The following is a 23,148-nucleotide window of genomic DNA, read 5'->3' as shown; positions in this document are numbered from 1 at the left end:
GGCAACTGGCCTACGAACTGGGTTTTCAGTATCCAGACAAGCTAGACGACGACTCCTCGATGTTGTCATCGACGTTTTCGTCTTGCTGAGCGTGGATAGAACCCCGCGGTGTTTGCCATCCACTTCCGCGTCAGTTGTATCCACGAGCGTGCAGGAGAAAGATCGTCCAGAGCGGAGCCATGTCCGAGCACCTGTATTGCGTGCTGTAAAAGTGTGGAGCGGCGACAACTCTTGCTGACTGCCCTATCGCATGCGGTTCCATATAAATATTGTAATATAGGTTAATTTATCGTTTTGAGGATTTTCTTTTTACAGGTCCAGGACTCAAAGTGCATGGTGGAGGGAAGTCCCGAGACAGAGACGGAGAACATCATTAAAGAAGCGAATAATTATGTGTCTGTGTGTTAGTGCCGGCTATTATCTGATTCGGTCCTTAGAGGACGAACTTATTATGTTGTCTGAATTTGTGTTTAATCGTTTGGCATATGAACCAGCCGAGAGAGCTCGTAATGACTCCAACGATGCGCATGTGGTTTAAAATTCCGGCTGTGCCATCAGCAAGAGGGCATGTCATAACCCAATGATTTTTAGTGCCTCAGCACATTGGAATTTTCCCGCCACGTGGAGCTTTCTTTGCACGGTGGATTTCTCAGCTGCAGAGAGAAAATCCCGGTGCAAAGAGTTCCCGCCACACACATGCAAATTAGTGTCCCACTTTTGGTCAATTCTAAATTATTCCTACATGGCGGCTAGCAATTGGCTCCCTAGCCGTATAAAAGGTTAGAGCAGTTTCTGCCCAAGTTGGAGGACTCCACAACCATCTCGTGGGGAACTCTGAGCGCGCTGTGGAGCCTAGCAAACTCCGCGTGTGTCTTGGAGGACATAGGGGCCTGATCAGCTCTTAGCCACTCCCCGTCATAGTGGAAAATTTGACGTATCCCCCATGTGAAGTGCTCATGGAGTCGTGCATCGACGACTCATCTCGGTTCGGTTCGGTTCGGAAGAGATCTCACTTGTGTTTGTCTGTGTGCAACTGCAACTCAAGCAAGTTTCCTTCCTGCACTGTGACCATCGGCAGTGTAAGTAAAGCTTTCTTTGTAAAACCAATACGCTTCCATGCCTAACTCTACTCCGTCGTGGAAAAACCCCACCTGACAGTCCGGGCTACTGGCCATAGCCTTAGACCGCCCTCGGTCCCGACACAGACCACATCAGCACAAGTTGTGGGCATCCATCTGCTGCACCACGCATGCAGTCCAGGAAGCTTGGCTCCCACCTCAGCTCCCCATTTGCAGGCTCCTGTGTTGCACCGTGCCATGTGAGTGCCCCATGTTGCAGGCTCCACTAGCACTGTGGACTGTGTTGTGCCACACTACACTGCTCCCTGGGGCAGGAAATGGAAGCAGGAAATGGAAGCCAAAGGAGGGAAGGGAACCTCAGAGACCCTGGCAGCTGCTGGAGCAAAGGGGAAGCCTGGGGGACACAAATTAACCCCTTCTGGGCCTCATGCGGCCCTCAGGCCACCATTTAGATAGTGCTGAATACATTCCCTGTCAGTGCAAGGGCCATGACATGACTGTCTCTCCTGTCTCTTCTCATTTAAATATATTGAAGACTAAAATATTTTATGTCACTAATATTTTTGGATTTGCTATAGGAAAACTGGCTGTTGCTTAGCAGACGGAAATATATAGGGAGGTTAGTTTAGATGGTGTAGTGGTCCTGTCCTGCCTTATATTCTATGGAAGCTATGAAATGCAACACAAAGGAAAGCATAAATTAGGTTGAATAAGCCACATCCACTTCCCTAATTTTGGGGAGAAGGTATGTGGTGACATTTTTGACACCTTGCTTCATAGGCAATTAAAAATAATAAATCAGCTCTTTGAGGCCTTTTCAAAGAAACTGCATTCATGACCTACCAATTACTCAAAAGCCCTAACTGGTAGCTATGATAGGCAAAATAAGGACAAAGGGTGATCACAAGCTCTGTGGGAAAATTCTTTGGTTCCTGTGATTTAGCGACAGCTTTTCAAAATAGTTGCCACTCTTGAATATACAATTTAAATTTACAAAATGTAGACTCACATTTTTGTATCTGTAATAAATTTTGTGGATGAAGAAGGTATTTGCCTCTGTACAATCTGATTGTGGACATACTGCAAGAGGGACATTTACACAACTAATGTGAATATTTAGATGTTTCATAAAGGTGAAAATACTGACTTTCATCTTTAACTTTGAACATGCAAACAAAATGAATAACTTAATAAATACATTAAATATACATAAATTTCACTGATCTCTAGTCAATTAAAATGTATTCCATAGATTTTCCTGATATGAATAACTACATAGTATCACTGGACACACTATCTATACTTTCAGCTTTGCTCCACATGCTTATAAATGAATATTTACTATATACTATAGTATATTTACTATACCCCATCATTTAGCAAATACTCAATGATGAGCCCCCAGAGATCTATAAATGAAGTCCTGTATCCTTCTTGTTTTCGCTGGCACAGCTGCTTGTTATAATACTTTATACGATCCATAGAGAAACAACCCATCTTGCTTTTAGTCGCATGTTTCTGGGCCTCACAAATTTGTTCATCCAGATCTCTTTGTGACCAATAAGCATCTCTGTACAAGTTTGCCATGGTCCTGGGGAAAGACAAGAAAGAAAGGAAAGAAATTAAATGGAGAAAAAAAAATCTACAGAATCTCTCTCCCCCATCACTTTGAAAAATATATGTATTGTAACATGTACCACTCAATTATTCTATAGAAGTTTCTGGGGGCAAATATCATTTAAGATTTTCTATTACATTTTAAAAGTGATTCACATTTCCTTTTCCAAGGAACTACATCACTATGGAGGATCAAATCGTTAAGTGCGAGCCTTTGGTTTGTGTAGGTTGGATAAGTTAGCATAGAAAGTTGAAGTTTATTTTCTGTGTTTAATTTTTCAGAGTAAGAATGAATTGGTTTTGAATTATGACAGTATCGCAACAGCATATTAGTTATGCTTTTGGCAGTTTTCTAATAAATCTCTATTATCAAGCAATTTGCATAATCATGTTAATATGGATTAAAATCTCCGCAAACTTTTGGTCCAATTCTTCACAAAATTGTGTGAGGAATACGCAGCATAATTACATTTCTTTAACAATATTTTCTTACTAGAATTGTTCATTTTTCCCTGTATTTAATTAATACTATTTTCCCTGACAATACTTCCAAAACAAAATCTAAGTCTGCATATGGATTTGACAGCCATATGAAATACTGGCTTTTAAAATCAGAAACTTTTGTTTTCAGGGCAAAGTTTCCAGAATGGGTCCCTGCAGGAATGTACATAAGACACTTTCTGAGAAAGCTGCTAAAAAAGGAATCTGAATTCACAGGGCATGTTCAATGGTCACAGCATGTCACCTTGGACCACCTGTGTTCCTGGCTGCTTGAGCCTTCTGCTGTACACATGCAATTGACTTCCTCTGGTTTGTCAGATTGGCTTCAGCCAAACTGCAGACACAGTTATTACCCTGAACTGCTTTTTGATATTACTACTTCAAGGAGTTAGTGGGATTGGTCTCTCCTACCTGCACTGACTGACTCCAGAACTTTTGGTATTAGCATCACACAGAACGATTAGTTAAAAGCCTTGATCAAGTCCTTACCATGTTGTGCCAGACAAACCACTTATGTATGTTAAACAGTCTAAGAGATTTAATTTCTTGAGAGCTAGTAGACTGCCATATAGCCCTGTCATCGATTTCAGTCCACCACCTGTTGTCATGATTGCTACTACTGGGACCTGTTTGACAAACGAAGAAAAAACATTACTACAAACCAAATTCACATTAACATTCAGAGTTAGAAATGGACCTAAAATAGACCATGGGATCCAATTCAGTTCCAAATGTCATAGCTAAAGCCCCTCTCTTCATTAGACCAGAAAAGAAACAGCAATCCTAATGCATCATTCCCCAAAGTTTGAAATGAGACATGGATCTAACTAGAGGCTCATCCCCATCTATTAAGAACAAATGAGCATTAATGATTTTAAGTCGAGGTGCTTTGGTTGCTGAAAAAAAAAAAAATGTTAGATTTCCCTGACCAACACCATCTTCTCATTTGCTTTCTGCCTTATTCACCATTGCATTATAGTTTTAAAATCTTCATATCAAGCTATGAGAAAATTCAAACAGTTCCTAGACTGTTGCTACTCTCCCCTCAGAAACTTTTTTCTCAGGATCAAAATTTGCTTTAAAAAGGAAAGACAAAGATTTGTGTGAGTGATATCTTTTACTGGAACAATGGTACCCTTCCTTAGTACAGCAGTAAATGAAAGCTCATGCATGTCCCTCCCAACTATACAGTTGGGCCAATAAAAGGTATCATCCACAAAAATCCTTGCCCCTCACATTGTAGTTGTGATGGTCCAGGAAAAATATCACCCCAACACCACCTTTAAAAAGAAGAATACTTGTTCTGGGAATTCAGAAGACTACAACAAGGAGCATATATTTTTTAAATATATTTGTTGAAGAGCTTAACCCTAACCCTAACCTCCCCTAGATGGATTTAATAAACATTTTACAAATGTTTTAAATCCAAAAATGAATTAAATGCTTACTTAATTTAATTAATGTGCATTGACACCTATCATTTAAACTGATTATGAAATGGAGCAGTTGGAGCCAAGCCTTAACTGGAAACAGTATGCACATTTCAAAATTGTCAGATACATAAAGGCAGGTCTACACTGGCTCAGTGGTGCTCTCCAAGTTATTACCAAAACAAAAACATCTCCCACTCACTCCTACTCCAAACCCAGAACTGAGGTTTGGAGGGCTGTCCAGAGACAACACTTTTCTCTGCTTTCAAGTACACCAGACACAACAACTTCAAAAACAGAGTCCATGGGTGATTTCATAGTGTCCTCACCCTCTCAGATCTGGGTTTGGAGTATGCAGAGTAGGAGCACATGGGATGGTCTTATTTTTCATCAGCAGTTTCAAGACGGGCATAGAGGCAATCTAGACATTGCCTTTAGAAAGACAAAGGGTGTATCTGTCCCACTTCCGTAGCACTCTCAGGAGTGCCACACTCAAGTAAACCTCTTCACCTGCTCCCACACCACACCCACCAAAGCAAGCAATGAAGTTATGAAGCCATCTTGAGGGTGCCCCCTGCTGCCAGTCTCAAGTCTGCAAGAGACAGAAATATCTACAGCAGCAGCAGGGGGGCCCCCAGAGACACTTCAACACTTCATCTCTGCATTGCCCATGTGTGGGAATGGAAGCAAGTGAGCAGAAATGTTACAGCTGTACATTAACAGCATTCCCCCCACAAGGCACTGCTTGTCAGCCCTTCCTTGGGAACCCATGAGAAAGCAGGCCAGATATTAGAATTAAAATTTAATCTTTGCAACTGAAGCAAAACGTTGTCCTATAGACAAAGTAATCTTTTAATTAGATATGGGGTTGTCAACCAGGGGTACTTGCAAAGGCCCTAGGGTGTACATGTGGGTGGGCAGGGACGGAGCACCACCATGCACCATCCCACGCTGCTGTGCAGGCGCCACGCACCCAACTGGATGTGGGGGGCTGCCGCTGCTCCACATTCAGCCACGCACCACCCTTCCTGCCCTCCACCCCCAGCTCTGCATCCGGCCACTGGGGGTACACTGATCCAAAAAGGTTGCAAACCCCTGAATTAGATCATTTAAGCACACCTGCATACTGTAGCCATCCCTAACCATATAGGAGTCAAAGCAACCTTCACTAACCCCTAAAAGGTAAAGTGTTAGACCCAAATCTCTAGCTTTCTTCCTGGTTTATGGAGGTCTGAGCCATTTTTGATTAAACATTCTACACTCATAGGATGAGAGTATATGTAGAAAATTTCAGCCTAAAAGCAACAAAAAAGGCCTTTTGGAACAGCAACACTTGGAAAAAAATGTAGTTCCAAGTTCTCAGTATTATTTGTATAATAGATATCCAGACTTTGCATCCAGTTTGCCAAGCACTCAGGTGATGGGAGGGGCCTGGCAACACCCAGGATTCCAGTTCACATACTTCATGATGCTGAAGATCCTCTTGTAGTTGGAGAACATTCCTCACAGCAGGAGCAACATACATCTTCCTTTTACACAGGAAATCCTTCTCCTCTGCACATAGGTCATATCCAAAACGTATGTTGAGATCTTGTGGGCAGGAACAATGACTAGGAGAAAATATGTGCATATATTTTACATACTAATATTCTTAGTTCATTTCAAGAATTGCAACAGAGATGACCACTATACACACACACACACACACACACACACACACACACACACACACATAATATGGATGGGAAAGAAGGGGAGAATAGCACTACTGTATAATATTTTCATTTTTCTAAAAATAGCTAAAGTTATACATAGTTGCAGTTTATAGAAATGAAACCTTCTCTTTTATCTTTGAGGTTAAAACCTAAGGAACCTAATTGTCAAAGAAGCCTCCTGAATTAAAATTGTAAAATGAATGGGATGTCAAATTTCTACTTGCAATGTGCGTAAGAGAAACAGAACCACTCTGACATTTTTAAATCAAATTCATTATGGATGTGTGTGTGTGTGTGTGTGTGTGTGTGTGTGTGTGTGTGTGTATACATACCAACTTCCATCTACATTCAAAGGTTTTGAAAAACATTTCAATGTTGCTAAAAATGTCTATAAAAATATTAAAAAATAAAAATTGTTCATTTGGCAATATTTTTATCTCAGGAAATATCAGATCTTAACAGTTTATTTTAGTTTTTCATTTTTATCTTATTTCAAGATGTACCATGATTAGTTTCAAAGTGGCAAACTTTCATTAAAACACAAACAGGAAACATGAATATGAGATTACAAGACAAGGTATTTCAGTCAGTACTAAGTAACAGCTCTCTTTACGGCTATTTTTTAAAAAATTGGATAAAATAACATATTTAACTAGTATTCTTTTTCATATTATAAGCAGTTAATAGGATTAAGACTATTAATAGTGATTTGCCATGAAGGAAAAGTCAAATAAGAAATAAAAATAAAAACAAACATTACAAATAAAAACATTAAAATTAGCAAACAAAAACACACAATAAAAGAAATATTTAAGTCTAAAATTATTTTTATGTTTTCTAAACACAAACTTTCTGGAACTTTTAAAAACATTTTATTTATTTGGACATTCCAAAAAAATTAAATCCAGAATAAAAAATGAAAAATGTTAAAATGCTGAAATGTTTTGTGAAATGGGAATTTCTGTTTTGATCTATTCAAGGGTAAATACATTACCCTCTAGTGGCCACATATTACTATACCATTTCACATCCACCTGTGTATACAGAAACATTGTCTCTGAAATATATGTGATCATATTGCCCTCTACTGGGTGTTATTTATAGAGAATTTAGGGTAAAATCCTAACCCAGTTATTCAATTAGAAATTTGCCACCAACTTCAGTCATTCCAGGATTCCACCTTAGACTCTCTAGCCCTTCTATACAAGCATGGCTGTTTCATGGGTGAATGCTGTGTATTTCTTTCATGTCTACTTTTAGCCAAGAAATACAAAGCAGAATATTCCTCATGGAAGAAGATAACATGCATGTCAAATCTGCTTTAAAAGTGTTTTGAGTACAAAAAAAAAATGCATGGAAAAGGATTTCTTCCCACTCTGATGCAATTCACAAACAGGTAAGTGCATTTTCTTCAAAATTTTGGAGATTAGATCAAAAGACATTTCATCCCAAGATACCAGTTACAAATAGAATTGTGTGTTGTCTGCAGTCTGGACCTACCAGTGAGTGTGTCCATCTGATTTTGGTGACAAGCCACTGCCAAATTCTGCACTGAGTTGCAATTTCTGCTCCCTTACAAGGTGAGATTTGAATTTCATTAAGCAGTTTTGGAAAGTTCATTTTACTAATTGTGAATATTGATTTTGAGGCTTTCGTTTTTTTGTTATGCCCAAAAAATTAGGGCAGGGACGGTCCATGAACACAAATCCATTAGCTATTATCTCTGGCATAGCAGACAACAGCAGGAGCTGTAACAGTCATTGAGCAACTATAATACAAGCTTATCTATGACCAGGGATGTATAAGCTTCTTCCAAATAGCTGAACATCCTCCACCATGTCCAGTAAATTGGGGTTGCTATAATTAATAAGGGTTTCTCTTTTGATGCAATACTATAGCAAACACTATTATTTGGTAATGCTACTGTGGCTGGAAGATGAAAACACACTGATTGTTGGCCTTAAGAAAATGTGTATAAAAGGTGTTTTGTAGATGCAGCACAAGCAAGGTACATCATATATGTATAATGCTTAACTGTACTGAAATTAGTTGCTAGTTTAAAAAAAAAAAAAAAGAGAGAGAGAGAACCATAACTAAGCTACTGCTTAATATCCTAAAGGGATTTTCAACACCTGGAACAGCTGAAATTTAAGGCTGGTCAAGGGTCGTTAATACATATGGTCATATGATGGGTATGCATTTTGTATTTGTTAAAAGCATATTCTGGTTTTCAATCCAAAAAACGTTTAATTTTTTTTAACAGGTCCAGAAAGTGAGATGGGCAACATTTGGCGAACACTACCAGTAGGATACAACAAAAATAAAGGGAAAAGTTCTTACCAATCTTCTGCCTTCACATTCAAATCAAATCTTTTTTCCTGAAATAGAAGAATTTAGCTCTCAATGTGAAATGGTAGGGTTTTTTTTTTTAATGTTATTTCAACCTTGGAGGGCAAGCTTCATTTGCTTGTCAACGTAAGTGAGAAAGCCATAAAACTGAGCCCCTGTGCAATCCAAGAGATGGACACAGTTTCAAAACCACCAATTTATTTTTAACAGAATAGTGCCACCCACTGGGCACATCTACATAAGACATTTACTGTGGAACTACCTAGCTCCACAGTAAAGTCTCTGCCTCTATATGCGTGGTCCTATTAGGGCACAGGAAACTAATTAATTCTGGCGTAGGTTAATACTTGTAAATACAAGTACTATTCTATGGCGGTGTTTAGTGAGAAGCAATGCACATGTACATGCTGACAGGGCTGGCTGGGGCACAAGCATGCTTCAGTGCAAGGCTGCCTCCTGGTTAGCCCCACACTGGAGAAACCTCATGCCTCAGCCAGCCCCACCGCAGCACATTGAGCCAGGGAGGAGCAGCCCTGGGCTGACAGGCTGACCTCCCAGGCCTCCTGCCAGCTGAAGCTGCTTGGACCCAGTTCAACATGCTGCAGTCCCAGGCTCATGTGTAATTGTGTCACATTAATTTCACGTGTAGATGCACCCAGAGATTCCCAATTACTTCAGCCAACTATGTCAGTTTACCTGAGCATGCCTTCATGCACACCAGCCAGTTCTTTCCACCACCCAGTTACCCAAACCATCAAATGCAATTCAGGGTTAAATCTTTGAGTTCCCAAATGCAGTCTCCTAACTGTAAGGCTGTGGTTAAGAACAGTCAAAGATCAATTGTATATTATTAGGCAGTGCACAAATGACGCATACAAAGTAGCATACCAGGTCTCAGCATAAAGCTGCTGGAGAGGCTTGAGGGCAGTAATGTAGCTAAGGAAGGAGGGTAACTGGGGCACCAGCCCAGGGCATTGATTTAGGGAGAGAGGATGCAAAAATAGCAGTGGCTGCGCTCATTGACTTTCTCTGGTTTGTCAGATTGGCTTCAGCAAAACTGCAGACACAAATTTTACCCTGAACTGCCACCACTAACAGCACAGCTGCAGCTGTTACTCCATGCACTGCCACCACCTAGGGCAGAGAACTCTTTGATTCTGGAAGGGAATACCTGCAAATTAGTCTGAACAGCCTGATGTACCAATACTGAAGATTATTCCTGTGGTTCAGGAGTATGAAACCAGGCTAAATGGTATTTACATGTACATTACCTATAGATTACAGGGATACACTAATGCACAAATTTGTGAACGCACGTATGTCCCTCAGCATTAAGTTTAGGTAGATCTTTGTCTCTCCTGTTTAAACATTTGGCTGCAGCAGTAATAATCACGACACTTCAATCTGCATGCAGCTATTTTATTTAGTTCAAGGCCCCATGCAAATGTTTGATTTATATGCATTATTCCAAGAGAGGCAGCTGTACAAGGATAGCACAGAAATGATAAACCATACAAAGAAACTCTTCTTTGCCACAGGTTAGGATCTGAACCACAAGGACAATGCTTGCATCTCAATCTCTGCAGTCAGACTGGGCATCTGGCTGAACAGCTGAAGAGCTGTTTTAAACAGCTGGGTTGGAGAAGGGAAAAGAATGAAGCTGGGAAATTAAAGGTGCATAGGGGCTGGGAAACATGCCTCCTTCCTCTCCCAAATATAGTTCTCTCTCTTCTTTTTAAAGGACAGATAAAAAAACATCAGTACAGTGCCAGACTTTTAATAACACTGGTCCACAATGAAGAGCTGAGTACAAAGGAACTTGCCAAAGTCCTTAGCCCCATCAAGTTGTCCAGGAGCTGGGTATGCAAAAGGCTTAGGGAATTTGGTGGGGTGGTGGAGAGAGGAAATGAAGGAGATGGAACAAGGGAAGTGTCACATTTCTGTCACACCTCACCCAGTTCTATATCCTCTATTAGCAGCTGCAGGGAGACCCAGACAATTGTCAACATGGCCTTAGCAAGACTTATGCTACTGTAAAGAGAGGAGCCAGAGAAGCAGTGGTCATTTTTGCAGTCTCAGGGAGATTTTCGTTTGGGTGGGAAAGATCTAGCTCATTATTCCTAGAGTGGCAATAGTTCTTAATAGGGCTGCCAGTTAAATTGCAATTAAAGGGTGTGATTAACACGTTAATTGATTCTTGCATTAATTTTTTGAATGCATTCATCACCCACATGGCTTTGGAGCCTGTGCCTGGGCTCCGCTCTGCCGCCATCACTGCCACCTTCGAGCCACCTGGCAAGGCAGTAGGGGCAGTGCAGAGGAGCCACAGGGCAGCCAGGGCATGGGCTCTGGGCAGCTGCAGTGGCAGTGGGGGAGGGCGCACGCACAGACACACACACGAGCAGCTGCAGCATGCACATGACCAGGAACGCAGCCTAGCAGCATATAAAGCAGCGCCTTGCAGGTAAGTCTGTGGGAGGGGGAAGGAGTGTGGGGCAGGAAGCAGATTGAGGCTCCCATGGCAAGGGAGAGAGTGGGGCAGGGGCAGGGGATGGAGCCACTGTGTGCACCCCCAGGGGAGGCATGGGGGTCATGTAGCCCCTGGGTGGGCTGCCTGCTGCAGGCTGGGGCTCTGCACCCTGCTGCCTTTGCCCTGGAAGCTTCATGACCCCATGTTGTGCCTCCCACGCTGCCAACATGTAGCTCCTGGGGCAAAGGCAGCAGGGCGCAGAACCCCAGCCCACAGCAAGCAGCCCACCTTTGCCTCATGCACAGATCTGGGGGACATGTGCCCCTTATGCCTCCCCTGGGGGTGCGTGCAGCAGTGGGGAGCCATGTCCCCCTGGGGACCCTGGTGAGCCTCCCGCAGCTCCGTTCCACAACCCGCCCTGGCCCTGGGGTCCCATTCACCCCAGCCCCTTCCCCTGCCCCACTCCTTCCCTCATTGTGGGGGCCTCGATCTGCATTCCCCCCCACCCCTTCTCTCCCCCTTGCCCCTTCCCTGTCACACACGTACCTACTGGGCATGGAGTCTGTGTCCGTCTCCCTCTCCCAAACCACAGCCCCCCAGCCTTTGCTGCCCCTCACTCCTGACCCACAGTAGCCTGCATCCTGCCATGGTGTGCAGGGACGCCCCCCTCCCTGGGCTCCAAACCCCACACACACACCCACAGCCCCCTACACCTTCACAAATTCCACCCTCCCATACACACCCCCCCACCCAAACAAAATACCTGCATTATTTTGAGTTTTTCTGCACATCATTGTGAGTTTTTAGCTATGTGCTTAAAATCACCATTAATTGCAACTAATTTTTTTAATTGCACAAGTAATCACAATCAAGTTTTTTAATAGTTTGGCAGCCCTAGTTTTTAAATGATTCAGAGTTAATCCTAAAGGCTCCCAAATCGCACTTACCTCTGCTATTGTTACTTTCTCCCCAAAGGGAAGAGAATTAAGCATCACCACTGGATGTCCTGTGTCTACAGAGTAGCTACAGGTTTTCTGGAAAAAAAAAAATTTTAAACAGTTTTTAACACTGAAATAAAAAGATTATCCTGTTCCTTCATAGAGTCAGGTTGGGGGTATCACTATTATGTTTATTAAGCTGAGTTTTAACGTACAGCATTGTAATGCTTCTTCTTTGGTATCATAACATCCAGCGTTGGCTCTGTATACTTTGTATAGTGGAACACGATAGGACACAAAGGACAAACTATGGCCTCGGGTCCGAAAATAACATCCTGAGTTCCTTCGTAGGAACCTTTTACTGTAAGGAAGAGGTCTTTTCCTATAAGGAATGAGACAAAACACACAGGCAATGTTAGATTTATCCCACTGGAAATGTAAGATACTATAAACGAGTTTGAAATTTTTTTTTTAGGAGTTCTCCATATTGAGCTCTAAGAAGCTACTTAAGAAGATAAGAAAAATGATATCCCCTGTACAAAAAGCCTGCTACTCAACACAAGGACATGAAAGCTTATTTATGTAGGTATGACAGTGCTAATGTTCACTGGATACAACCACCATAAGTTTTCACAGTAAAAATTGATTTGGGTTCACGTCTCTAGTTCACTGATCAGCATGTGAACCATAAGTCTGGTCTGTATAAAAATATTCAACTTCTGCATGCAGTAATAAGTGCTTTTATCATTTCCTCACTTTTCCACACCACAACAAATATTACTGGCCTTGCCGCAATTTTATAATGAACAAAATATTGTCTTAGCTCTGTTGAAACATACTACACTTTAAAAAGTTGTGTTATTGGATTCTTGATTTAATATACTTTAACAGAAAATACTGTTAACAAAAATACTATTATTTTAATGATCTGTATAACACCCTTGTCACCATATCAGTTTAAGCAGCTGGTAATTAACCATCATTTAATGAAGCAATAAACTCACTTGATTTATACTGCTTCTTTTCATGCACCTGAACTTCCAAACAGCAAGCTTCACGGGACTGTAATGGAGAAGGAAAATAAAAGAACTCATAATCAGGGAATGTCATAGTTCAAAGTTACCCCCACCCCCAATCCTTATGCATTACTAGCTGAATGCCTGGGCAGTCTGTGGGCAGTATAGATCAATGTTTCTCAACCCAAGGGGTGCAACCCATAAGTGGGTCGCAAGAATATTTCAAAGGGTCGTGAGCTGCGGCAGGACAGATGGGCAGCAGAAAGACGACTGGATCCTTGCAGTCGGGGTAGGGGGCAAGGTACAGTTGTGTGGCTGGGCTGGCAGCCCTGGGGCAGATGTCCATGCTTGCAGGGGTGGTGCAGCTGGGAGGGGCCATGACCAGGCTACCTGGTGTGACATGACAGCCCCAGCCAAGGGAGGGGGATTGCCTCAGGGCTCTCCTCCTCCTCCCTCCAGCCCATGCCAGGCCTGGATTTGCTCCACTGCCACCTGCATGAGCAGTAGCTGCCACAGCCACTGTGCTCCAGCCTGAGCAGGATGGGGGCAAATGGGAGCCCCTCCAGCAGGTCTGGGTGTGCAGGGGGTGTGGGTCAGGAGTGAGGGACACCAGCATGGCTGGGGTGGCAGGGAACTGGGGAGATCGGGCACCAGCAGGTGTGGGTCAGGACAGGCCATGGATCTTTGCAAATGGGTCCTGGTCAGAAAAAGGTTGAGTCACTGGTATAACTAAAACCCTCATCCCCTGAAGAACAAATTGCTTGACACAGCTAAGCACTAATGCAGAAACAGCTTTGTATCAAGAGTAGTTCTTCCTTTTTAGCGATAACAACTCATATCACTGATTGAAATGATGGTGAAGATAGACGACAGCTAGATAGATGACAGCTAGATTTATCTTGTACCCCATTATAGGGACTGTGTGTGCCTATAGACATATGGGGAGGCTGCTCCAACATGCTGTAATTACTCAATTAATCGAGTCGGCTGGAGAATTAACGTGCCTCTAACAGTCTCCACATCTTGTGTATCAGTGTCCCCACACTTCAAAATATTTGACGAGCTTTAGTTAAACTACCTCCGTAGCGATTTTGAAGTGCAGGTATGCTGGTACATGAGACACCATGGCTGTTTTAATTAGAGAGGCTTTTGGAGCCTCTCTAATTAAAATGCCCCCCCCGCCCCCACCATGTGTAAGAGTGCCCTAGATTGAGCTCACTAGCTATAAGGGGGTTTACAGATGCACCATTTCCTGTTTGTAAATGGGGGAAATCACTGCACAGTGTCTGGAAAGTGCTGACACAGGATGCTCATAGCTGTTCCATTCAGTGTTTTCAAAGATGCTCTAGGAAATAGTGCAAAACTGAGAGAAATCTCAACTACTCTCATCCCAATCTATCTCCCCAGATAAGAAAGAATACACTGGCCTGCAAACCTTCTCGCAGCTTCACTAGTCCCACCTATGTTAAGAATATTGTTACAGAACATGAAAGACCACTAAACAAAAAGTTACCACAAGTACTCCATTGGTAAAGATTGTTTCAGGAGGACCCAAACTAGGAAACAAAATGAAAAATACATATTTCACAATCACAATAAATCAAATTTTCCCTTTGATGTTTATCTCACTTTCCAATTCTGAAAGTGACAGAGAAACTCTGTCAGTGAGTGGTTCAAGCTTTTTTTGCAATGTTTGCTTTGTCTGTGCACAGCTACTAATGCTCCTGCTATTCTTGCTTTGGAGATCTTCTAAACGGGAACTTAAATCTGTGCCATAATTGCCAGACCTGAATCAGGAAATTTTCTTGCAGTGCAGTGGCAGTCTCAACCTCACACAGACAGGAATATTAGTTTAACCAAATTCCTCCTCCAAGTATAGCTCATGTTATAAAATACATTACTTCCACCAACATCAATCTGGTCTGCCAGGGTATATTGGTTGGGGAATGTGATTCTACACATCTACTGTGAATGCAGATAAAATAAATAGGGGGGAAATGACCATGGTAAAAGGATAATTTATTAAATGACATCTTTAGATAATTCAGGTGAAACTAAAGGCACAGGGCATAAAATACAGTACTAGTGCATAAAGTACTGGATCAAGACTCAAGACACTTGAGTTCTATTCCTGGCTCTGTCACTGACCCACTGAGTGACTAGCCACGTAACTCACCTCTGTGCCTTAAAGTGCTATATAAGATATTATTAGATTTAGCACATCAGAGACAGAACTTATGGTCTTAAACAAGGCTGTAGGAGGCAATTCCAATACTCAAGCATTTGGAACATGAGTAATTTTGAAACATTAACAAAATTGCAACTTAAAAATAAGACACAGGAGATTTTTCTACTGCACAGGACCTCCAGCAGGCATCAAAAGGCTGATCCAAATAAAACAAATTACTAGGCCATGGACTGAGGTTGTAGAAATTCTAGCCAATGCCAGGAAAAATTCTTTACATTAAAAGTGTTTAAATAATAGAAGAAACTGATACAGAGAAGCTGTATATATTATTTTGAAAGAGAATATACTAGAGGTTGGAATCTGAGTTGTCTGGCAATTTTCCACACAGCAGTCATAGGAATAGATCTGTCATTGAAGGTTTTAGCCCTATCTATTTCTGCATCTTCTATTTAAATTGTATTTCACTTACATGGTCTGCAAAAGGAATTCCACCTCTAGCTCCTCCTGCATCTGAGGACAAAACAGAAAAACAAATGAAGTGAGTACATCACATTCTCTGCTTTCAGGTACAGTCACTGTATCACTCTGATCTTCCACTTTGTGGTATAGGGGCAATTAGGCAAGATACAATGGCCCTTGGGATACAGAAGGGCAGCCTACAGGATCTTATAGATCCACCGGGCCTTAAAGTTTACAGAAAACTTAAAGAAACTTGCACTTTTGTAATTTGCCATTCATACAGTCAATCTGCAGCTTGATTCATCTACTAACATCTTACATTCTTGATACTATTCTGCTACCCAGTAGCTGCTCTTGCTATTAGCATGGGGGTTTACTTTTAGCCTATAATTTCAACCTCCCCAGGAATATTAAACAAAGGCTGGTAACAACGATGTATTAAGTTCTTATCTCTCCATTCTTTACGTGTGTTTCAATAGCAACAAGATACCAGCAAACCTGTTTAGAGATAACACAACAGATAAATGACTTGATGCTAAGCCTTCCTCCTGTATGCCACCCCATTTCAACTATATATTACACTGTAATATAATTATTTAGAAAAACGTGTGAATAAGAAGGCCTGATCTAAATATAGTTACAAAAATTAAAGATTTCCATTCTGTATTTACATTTTAAACGGAAATCTATATATTTAGAGGGCACGGTAAATACCCATATTGGATTTAGAAATCTCATTTTGGTACCATTGTTCGAAAGTTGGGTCAACTGTGTGCAAATCTCAGTTTTTATTATATTGGTATCTCCACCAAGATGTTAGAGTCACATGGTTGTTAGGGTAATGGCAAATAGACAGGAGACCTCTGAACAAAGCTCCTGGAGGTAACAGTCTCCAGTAAGTTCATTCTTGTTAACAGAATATGGACAAGGAGTCTTTGGCGAGAGAATCAACTTTTACCAACCCAACCTCCAGTGGCAAGCATGCTGAGGCCAAACTGATCAGTATAGTGGAGGAACCCATAATGAAGAGACCTGAGATAAATTAGAGTAAAATTCAAGGCAGAGGGAAGAAAGCAGATATACATTACAAGCTGTAGTTTAGACAGAAAGCCCAGACCTTCTTTTCCAGGCCTGCCTGCTTCTTCACAACTCACCTTTGGATCAGACTTAAAGCACATGAGAGTTCGTTCTCCAAGTGGAAGTTTAGCTATATCAAAACGCACAGTGAAGAGTTGATCATCCTGAGTAACACGGTCTTGATCATAGACGCCCAGCTCCAGCACATTCTAGAAGAGAGGTGAAAGATTTGATGCTAAGATCAGTTTGATGCTAAGGTATTAATATAGGCTTGTATATGAATCATAACATTTCCAATCAGGAAATGCTTGGGGTTTTAACCTTATCTTTAGATTTGTCAAGTTTTCAAAATTTTTTTTGAATAACTGCAATGACCTGAAAGTTAGCAATCAATATAGTAATAAATCAATATTTTTGTAAGCATTCAAAACCACCAATATATGAAAGCTCTCTGGAGATTTTTTTTTCTGACAGAATATTTTCTGGATAAAAGAACAATTCACTTACAGTTGGCAGAAAAGTGGTTAAAGGAAAAGTGTAAAATTATGTGGTATTAGTGGTTGCTCTGTAACATCTTTTTTTGGTTCCAGTACAACCAGCTCTCCCCACATACTCAGCTTGATATTTGATCAACTGTAATCAGCACAATAAACCAATTCAGACTTCAGTTTTTTGGCTGAATAGGGCTTCCTATTGTGAATCACTCAAATGAAAGGGCAAGCTATGAGGAATAGGGGTGTGCAAAACAGGCCATATTCAATTTGGATGTGGCCTGAATCGGGGACAGTGATTCGATCTGTTGATTTGGGTCACTGTCCCTGATTTGATTTGGCTGAATCTGAAGATTTGATGCTGATTCGGAGAATCAGTGATTCAGCCATAGACAAAGCTTTAAATCTTTTCTACGTACCTCGAGGTACTAGGTGCAGCTCGTGAATACTGCGATGGTGGGGTGGATGGTGCATCCCACAGGAGCACAGCAGGGGTGGAGGGTGCATGCTTGGCGTCAAACCTGGAATTGGACTGGAAGTACCCCAGAAGTGGACAGGAGATGCTTTGGCCCACTTCTGGGTCTGCTGCTGAGCACGCTGGGGAGCCCCCACTGGGATTCTCCATCCACCCCAGCATTGCAGCATTCACAAGCCACCTGGTACCTTCAGGTATGTAGAAAAAACATTTAAAGTTGTGTCTATGTCCGAATCGCTGAATCAATTTGGAGGGTTTGGATTCGATTCGAACAGATTAAAGCTTCTCCTGATTAGATTCAGACTTGGTTACCAAATCGGGCCCTAATGAGGAATCTCAATATTTTAAATGCTTTCAAAAATATGCCAGGTACTCAGCAAGGGCAGATCCAGGGGAGTGGAGCAGTGTAGTTGCATCCTTCTTTGGCTGTGCTGCACATGGGCAGTGAGCTCAAAGGTCACCATCTGGTCAGCATGGGCTCCTGGCAGACCTCCACAGGTACAGTGAGCTCTATGAGCTCACCAGCTGATTGGATCAAGCTCTGGCTAGAGCACTGCTTTTTCACAGCTCAACAGCCCAGGGGGTCAGTGCTTCTGCTGTTCACCCTTTCCTTCCCTTCCCCACAGCTAAATTCAGCATCAGAAGAAAGAGGAGAAGCGTGGTGGCAGTGCTCACTGCCTGGGCTCTGGAGCTGCAAAAAAGCGGTGGCTCTAGCTAAAGCTCACACCAATTAGCTAGTGAGCTCAAAGTTCATGCATGGCACAACGAAAAGGGGGTGCAGCCATACCCCCTCCCCCCACCCCACTCATGGATTCACTGCTGGTAACCAGTAGATTAAAAAAAAAAAAAAATCATAAAAATGTTATTTTGCCAGAAAATGAAGTTTCTGCAAAATGGAAACCGTTGGCAGGAAAACAATTGATTTTGGCCTATTTTTCCCTTAAGAGAATTTAAATATGGTACTAGATTATATTTACCTTTCATATACCTAGATGGCCTATATACAGTTAGGTAACAGCAATGTTCAGCATTTATGCACAGTTTGGGACTGTTTTTTATCCTATTGGTATACTTGCCAGAAATGTGATAGACAACCTCCTGCCTTTTAGCTCAGGTGCCATGAGTCATGTTGTTGCTGGATTAACATTTCAGGGTTTACCTGGCCTTACACGTGTACCTGGGCAATTTTATTTCCCTTGGGCAAGTATGCAGATGGAGTACAACCCTATCAAGCCTGCTCAGTAGGTTAATGCAAGTGATGCTAAATTGCTCAGTCTTTAAGCACAAAAAAATGTAGTTACATGACTATGTACATGCCCTTAAGTGCATAAATGGTGCAGGGCCCATTAGTTGGGCCCCAACCTAAATTGTTTTGTTTCACTTTGTCTGGACCTGAATGATAATGTTTCCTTTCAGGTAAGCTCAGTCATCTGTGCTTGCCTCCATGGCTGCAGAGCCTCATGTGACTTGTAGCTGAGCACTTCAGACCTTTGTTTATCTCCATGGCCCTGGCTCTTGGGCTAGATAGCGACTTCCATGATGTCTTGTGGTCACCCAGGTTGGGCTAGTACAGACTATCGTGGGACCATTATCCAATTGGGGATAATGGTCTATAGATGGGAATGGAAACATAAGGTACCTGAGCTAGAACAAATTAGAATAAAATATTTCAATTTGGGAATGTTCCATTTGGACCCTTCTGAACCAACATTTTTTAGAATTCTCCATCTGTAAAAAAAAAAAATAAAAAATTCAAAAATGTTGACCTAGTGTCATGATTTGGGATGAAAACAAACTTCAAGACACTGAAGTGACTTGACAGGATGCTGTAAGATGTCAAAACAACAACAACAAAAAAACCCAACCAAAAAACACCAAACCACTTTACCAGAAGAAGCAGCGTGTTGGCTCAACCCAGATCTACTGCATCTGTATAGATTAGGTGCTTCAGCAGCGCTTTTTGGCACTTTTATCTAAAGCTTATTCAATCAGTTATTTAATAAAAGCGCCAAAAAAGCCCCACTAATGTGCCCAATCTATATAGATGTTAGACGAGCCGGGTCCAACTAATGCAATGCCTTTTCAGGGCATGTGCTGGGTTTGGCACAGGAGTGCTCTGAGTTTAAAGCAAAGCACCATTTTTGAATGTCTGTAAGCAGCTGCAGATTCCAATAAATTCAGAAAAATAACAGCTTCTTTATTTGAAAAAATAATGGTTCTAATGTTCCAAACAAGCAGTATTCTAAAGAAGAGAAAGTGAGGGCCCAAAGAAGTGTTATTCGTGGTATTTTAATCATCTGGGGTATTAAATAATTAGCTGCAGAAGACTTAAAATACCTACTTCCCATATAGCTAAAGATTTCCAGACTGCTGGAAGTAGGCCGCTCTTAGTTTCATACCTTGATCTGACTCTGGATCCTGTAATAGAAAGTTTCATTCCAAACTGGGTTTTTGCAGTTATCGATGGTCTTGGTCCTAGCTTTTTCACCTGAAGCAGTTGGCAACCATAGGGTCACATAACAATCAGGCTGGCTTACTGTATGAGAAGAGATACCATGCAGCAGTTAAAGTAGGAATGTACCTTGTGCTAAATGGCAAAGGAAAAATGAATGCACCATGCTACAATGAACCTTTTTTGGGGAGGGTTCCAACCTACGGTGAGTTATAATTGCCCAATGTATCAGGCCAAGAGGGAGAGGGGTAGATACTAATATAGGTAACAAATTAGGTGGTCTTGATTCTTCCTTGTATAAATTCCAGAAGAGAGACAAACATGTTGTTTTTCACAATTAAATAAACAGGAGAAATATTTTCACCTCTTTGAATAGTTTCTTAATCTCCAAAGCCGATCCATCCAACACACACATTTGCTGTTCTTCAGCAGTACTAGGACAAGTTGGAACTTTACCTACTCCTATTCATTGAATTTGAGGAGCAGTTTTGGGGTGGCTCCTTTTTTCTAACTTGTCCTATATGATAGAGGATAGATGGGGGTGGGTGGGTATAAGGCATATCTGCAACTATCCCTACTGCTGAAGATTTCCTTCTCTTACCTGCACACAAACTCTTTGACCAAGAGATTCAGAATTCTTAAAAACTAGACCTTAGAAATGGTGTGGGGGTAGACACATGACCTCAAAAAAGACTATGAGAAGGGAGTGGGAAAAGGACAGCCTATCCCATTTCTTAATGCATGGCTTTTATACTACAAAAGTCTCTATAATTCACCCCCAGAGAAGGTCTGTCCTGTGCAAAGAATGAGGAAGAAGTCCTATTAACAATCTTTTGTGATCACATAATTCAAGATGTTATCACACATATATAGGCCAAAGAGGTCCAAATTTAAAGTTATGCAAGCAACCACCTGAATTTTAGCACAGCCTAACTTCTGCATGTTTGATTTTGCAATCTTAAGGTTCTGTTAGGGTAATTGTCTCTGTCTCTTCTCTTAAGTATTGATTATTTATTAGACCCTATACTTATTTCAATGAAATAAATACTTTGTTTTGTTTGATAGGATTTACCTTGGGTCAAATACACATCTGAGTCAGTTTGTATTTCAACTGTACCTTATAAGACTATCATTAAGGTACCCTTACAATATATGGAGTAGGTGTCAGCTGACTAGCAAGCTTTGCATTTATATAATTTGGCCCTGCCTGCGCAACCTTTCTACAACTTCAGTATTTGTGATTTTATCTTGTCATTTGGCTTGCACAACAGCTTAAAAGAGTTCTTAATGAAACCCTTCTGGCACACCAGCATATATGGTCGGGAACCATAAACACAGAGAAGAGCATATAAGATGTGCCTAATAAATTTTCTACCCAGTGTTGTGACCTAGGTCGATGTGATTTGTATACCTTCTCTCACACAGGTATAAATATAAAAAGTGTATATTGATATGCTTCCCACAAAAACTTAATCATAACTATAAGGTAAGATAGTAGCTGCTACTAAATGGTGAACACCTGAGCTTGTTTTTTCGTTTTGTTTTTCTGTGATATCAGGCTGGTTCCAGACGCACGCACATGCGCGCGCGTGCGTGCGTGCATACACACATCTGGAACCAGCATGATGCATATACATTTATATGATATTGGTAATAATTAATTTCTTGGTCAATGAGACCAGTGTTTGATAAGGCTTCTCTTTCATAAGGGTAATGCATCACTCACAGGGGGTTTGACAATATGAATACTGTGTTAGGATTTACTTAACATTGTAGAGACCATAAAGATGCAGTTCTAACATTGTAGAAATACAGCTTGGAATTACATTTACTATTAACCTTGTGAAAGTTGTCAGTTACATTTGGGAGCATCCTGTAAAGCACACAATCTGCATGGCTTGGGTAGTAATCAGTCTCCTGTTAACTACACAGATCACATTGTGGCAGTGAAGTCTGATTTTTTTCTATGTGTTTGTAATTTCTGTTCAGTAATCCATGGCAAATCCTCTCATACTGCAGTTTAGGATGAAATGACTACTAAATGAGATCCAAGCTCTATACAATTTTGGTTCTAAACCTGTAACCAACACACTGGAAAATGGCCACACCATTATCAGATAGCTAGATAAAAGGACTGGTCATTTAGCAACCTTTATACAAATGGATGTTAGGGGATGATATGAGTATTAGCCTAGGATAACAGATGAAAAAAATAGTTTTGCTATTAATTTAACGTGCAACAGAATCAAGATGAAAGGGCTAAAAACTAAGGTAAAAATAGAATGACTTTCTGATAACTTCACATATAACAACTCAATGTAAATAGAGATACAAAGAACAGGCAAAGCCTGAAGTCACATACAAACTTAAATGATGTAAAATCAGATGTCCTTGACCTAGATTTTCAAAAGTCTCTGTTGTTTTTAGGTGCTTTCATTCTTCAGCATCCTTCTGGAGAGATCCAGATTTTCAAAAGCACTATGCAACTTCATTGCGGCAGCTGTGGGTGCTTTGCACCTCCAAAAAAACACATCACAAGATGTCTCAAGTTGGGCACCAAAAACTAGGCCTACTTTTGAAAACATGGTGTCCTTGCTATACTTAAGATACATCGATGACATCTTCATCATTTGGACTGAGAACCTGCAATCTCTGATTGAGTTCCATCAGAAATTCAACAATCACCATCCCTCCATCCGACTTTCTTTAGAATACTCCAGCACCAACATCCCCTTTTTAGACACAATGATCAGTATCCAGAAGGGTAAAATACAGACCACAGTATACAAGAAACCCACAGACCAACATACATATCTGCACAGAACCAGCAATCACCCTAAACACACCAAAAAAGCTGTGATATACAGCCAAGCCCTCAGATACCACCACAT

At 41.3% G+C, this 23,148-nt stretch overlaps 1 protein-coding gene across 1 annotated transcript in view; it reads right to left on the bottom strand.

The window, feature by feature from the left end:
• Positions 1-23,148, bottom strand: part of LOC102385959 (cytosolic phospholipase A2 epsilon-like) — a 58,055-nt gene that overhangs the window by 12,061 nt on the left and 22,846 nt on the right. Inside the window, exons 5-15 of the mRNA XM_006034082.3 lie at positions 20,205-20,341; positions 16,917-17,048; positions 15,773-15,813; positions 14,629-14,671; positions 13,104-13,161; positions 12,315-12,481; positions 12,109-12,195; positions 8,683-8,720; positions 6,090-6,237; positions 3,687-3,823; positions 2,448-2,670 (exon numbers count right to left, since the gene is read on the bottom strand). Coding sequence (XP_006034144.1) covers positions 2,448-2,670; positions 3,687-3,823; positions 6,090-6,237; positions 8,683-8,720; positions 12,109-12,195; positions 12,315-12,481; positions 13,104-13,161; positions 14,629-14,671; positions 15,773-15,813; positions 16,917-17,048; positions 20,205-20,341 — 1,211 coding nt within the window. The remainder of the gene's footprint in view (positions 1-2,447; positions 2,671-3,686; positions 3,824-6,089; positions 6,238-8,682; positions 8,721-12,108; positions 12,196-12,314; positions 12,482-13,103; positions 13,162-14,628; positions 14,672-15,772; positions 15,814-16,916; positions 17,049-20,204; positions 20,342-23,148) is intronic.

The sequence above is a fragment of the Alligator sinensis genome, unplaced genomic scaffold, assembly GCF_000455745.1.
Source record: "Alligator sinensis unplaced genomic scaffold, ASM45574v1 scaffold314_1, whole genome shotgun sequence".
Lineage (NCBI taxonomy): Eukaryota > Metazoa > Chordata > Crocodylia > Alligatoridae > Alligator > Alligator sinensis.
Note: the sequence above shows the minus strand (reverse complement) of the source record. Positions and strands in the feature narration are given on the sequence as shown.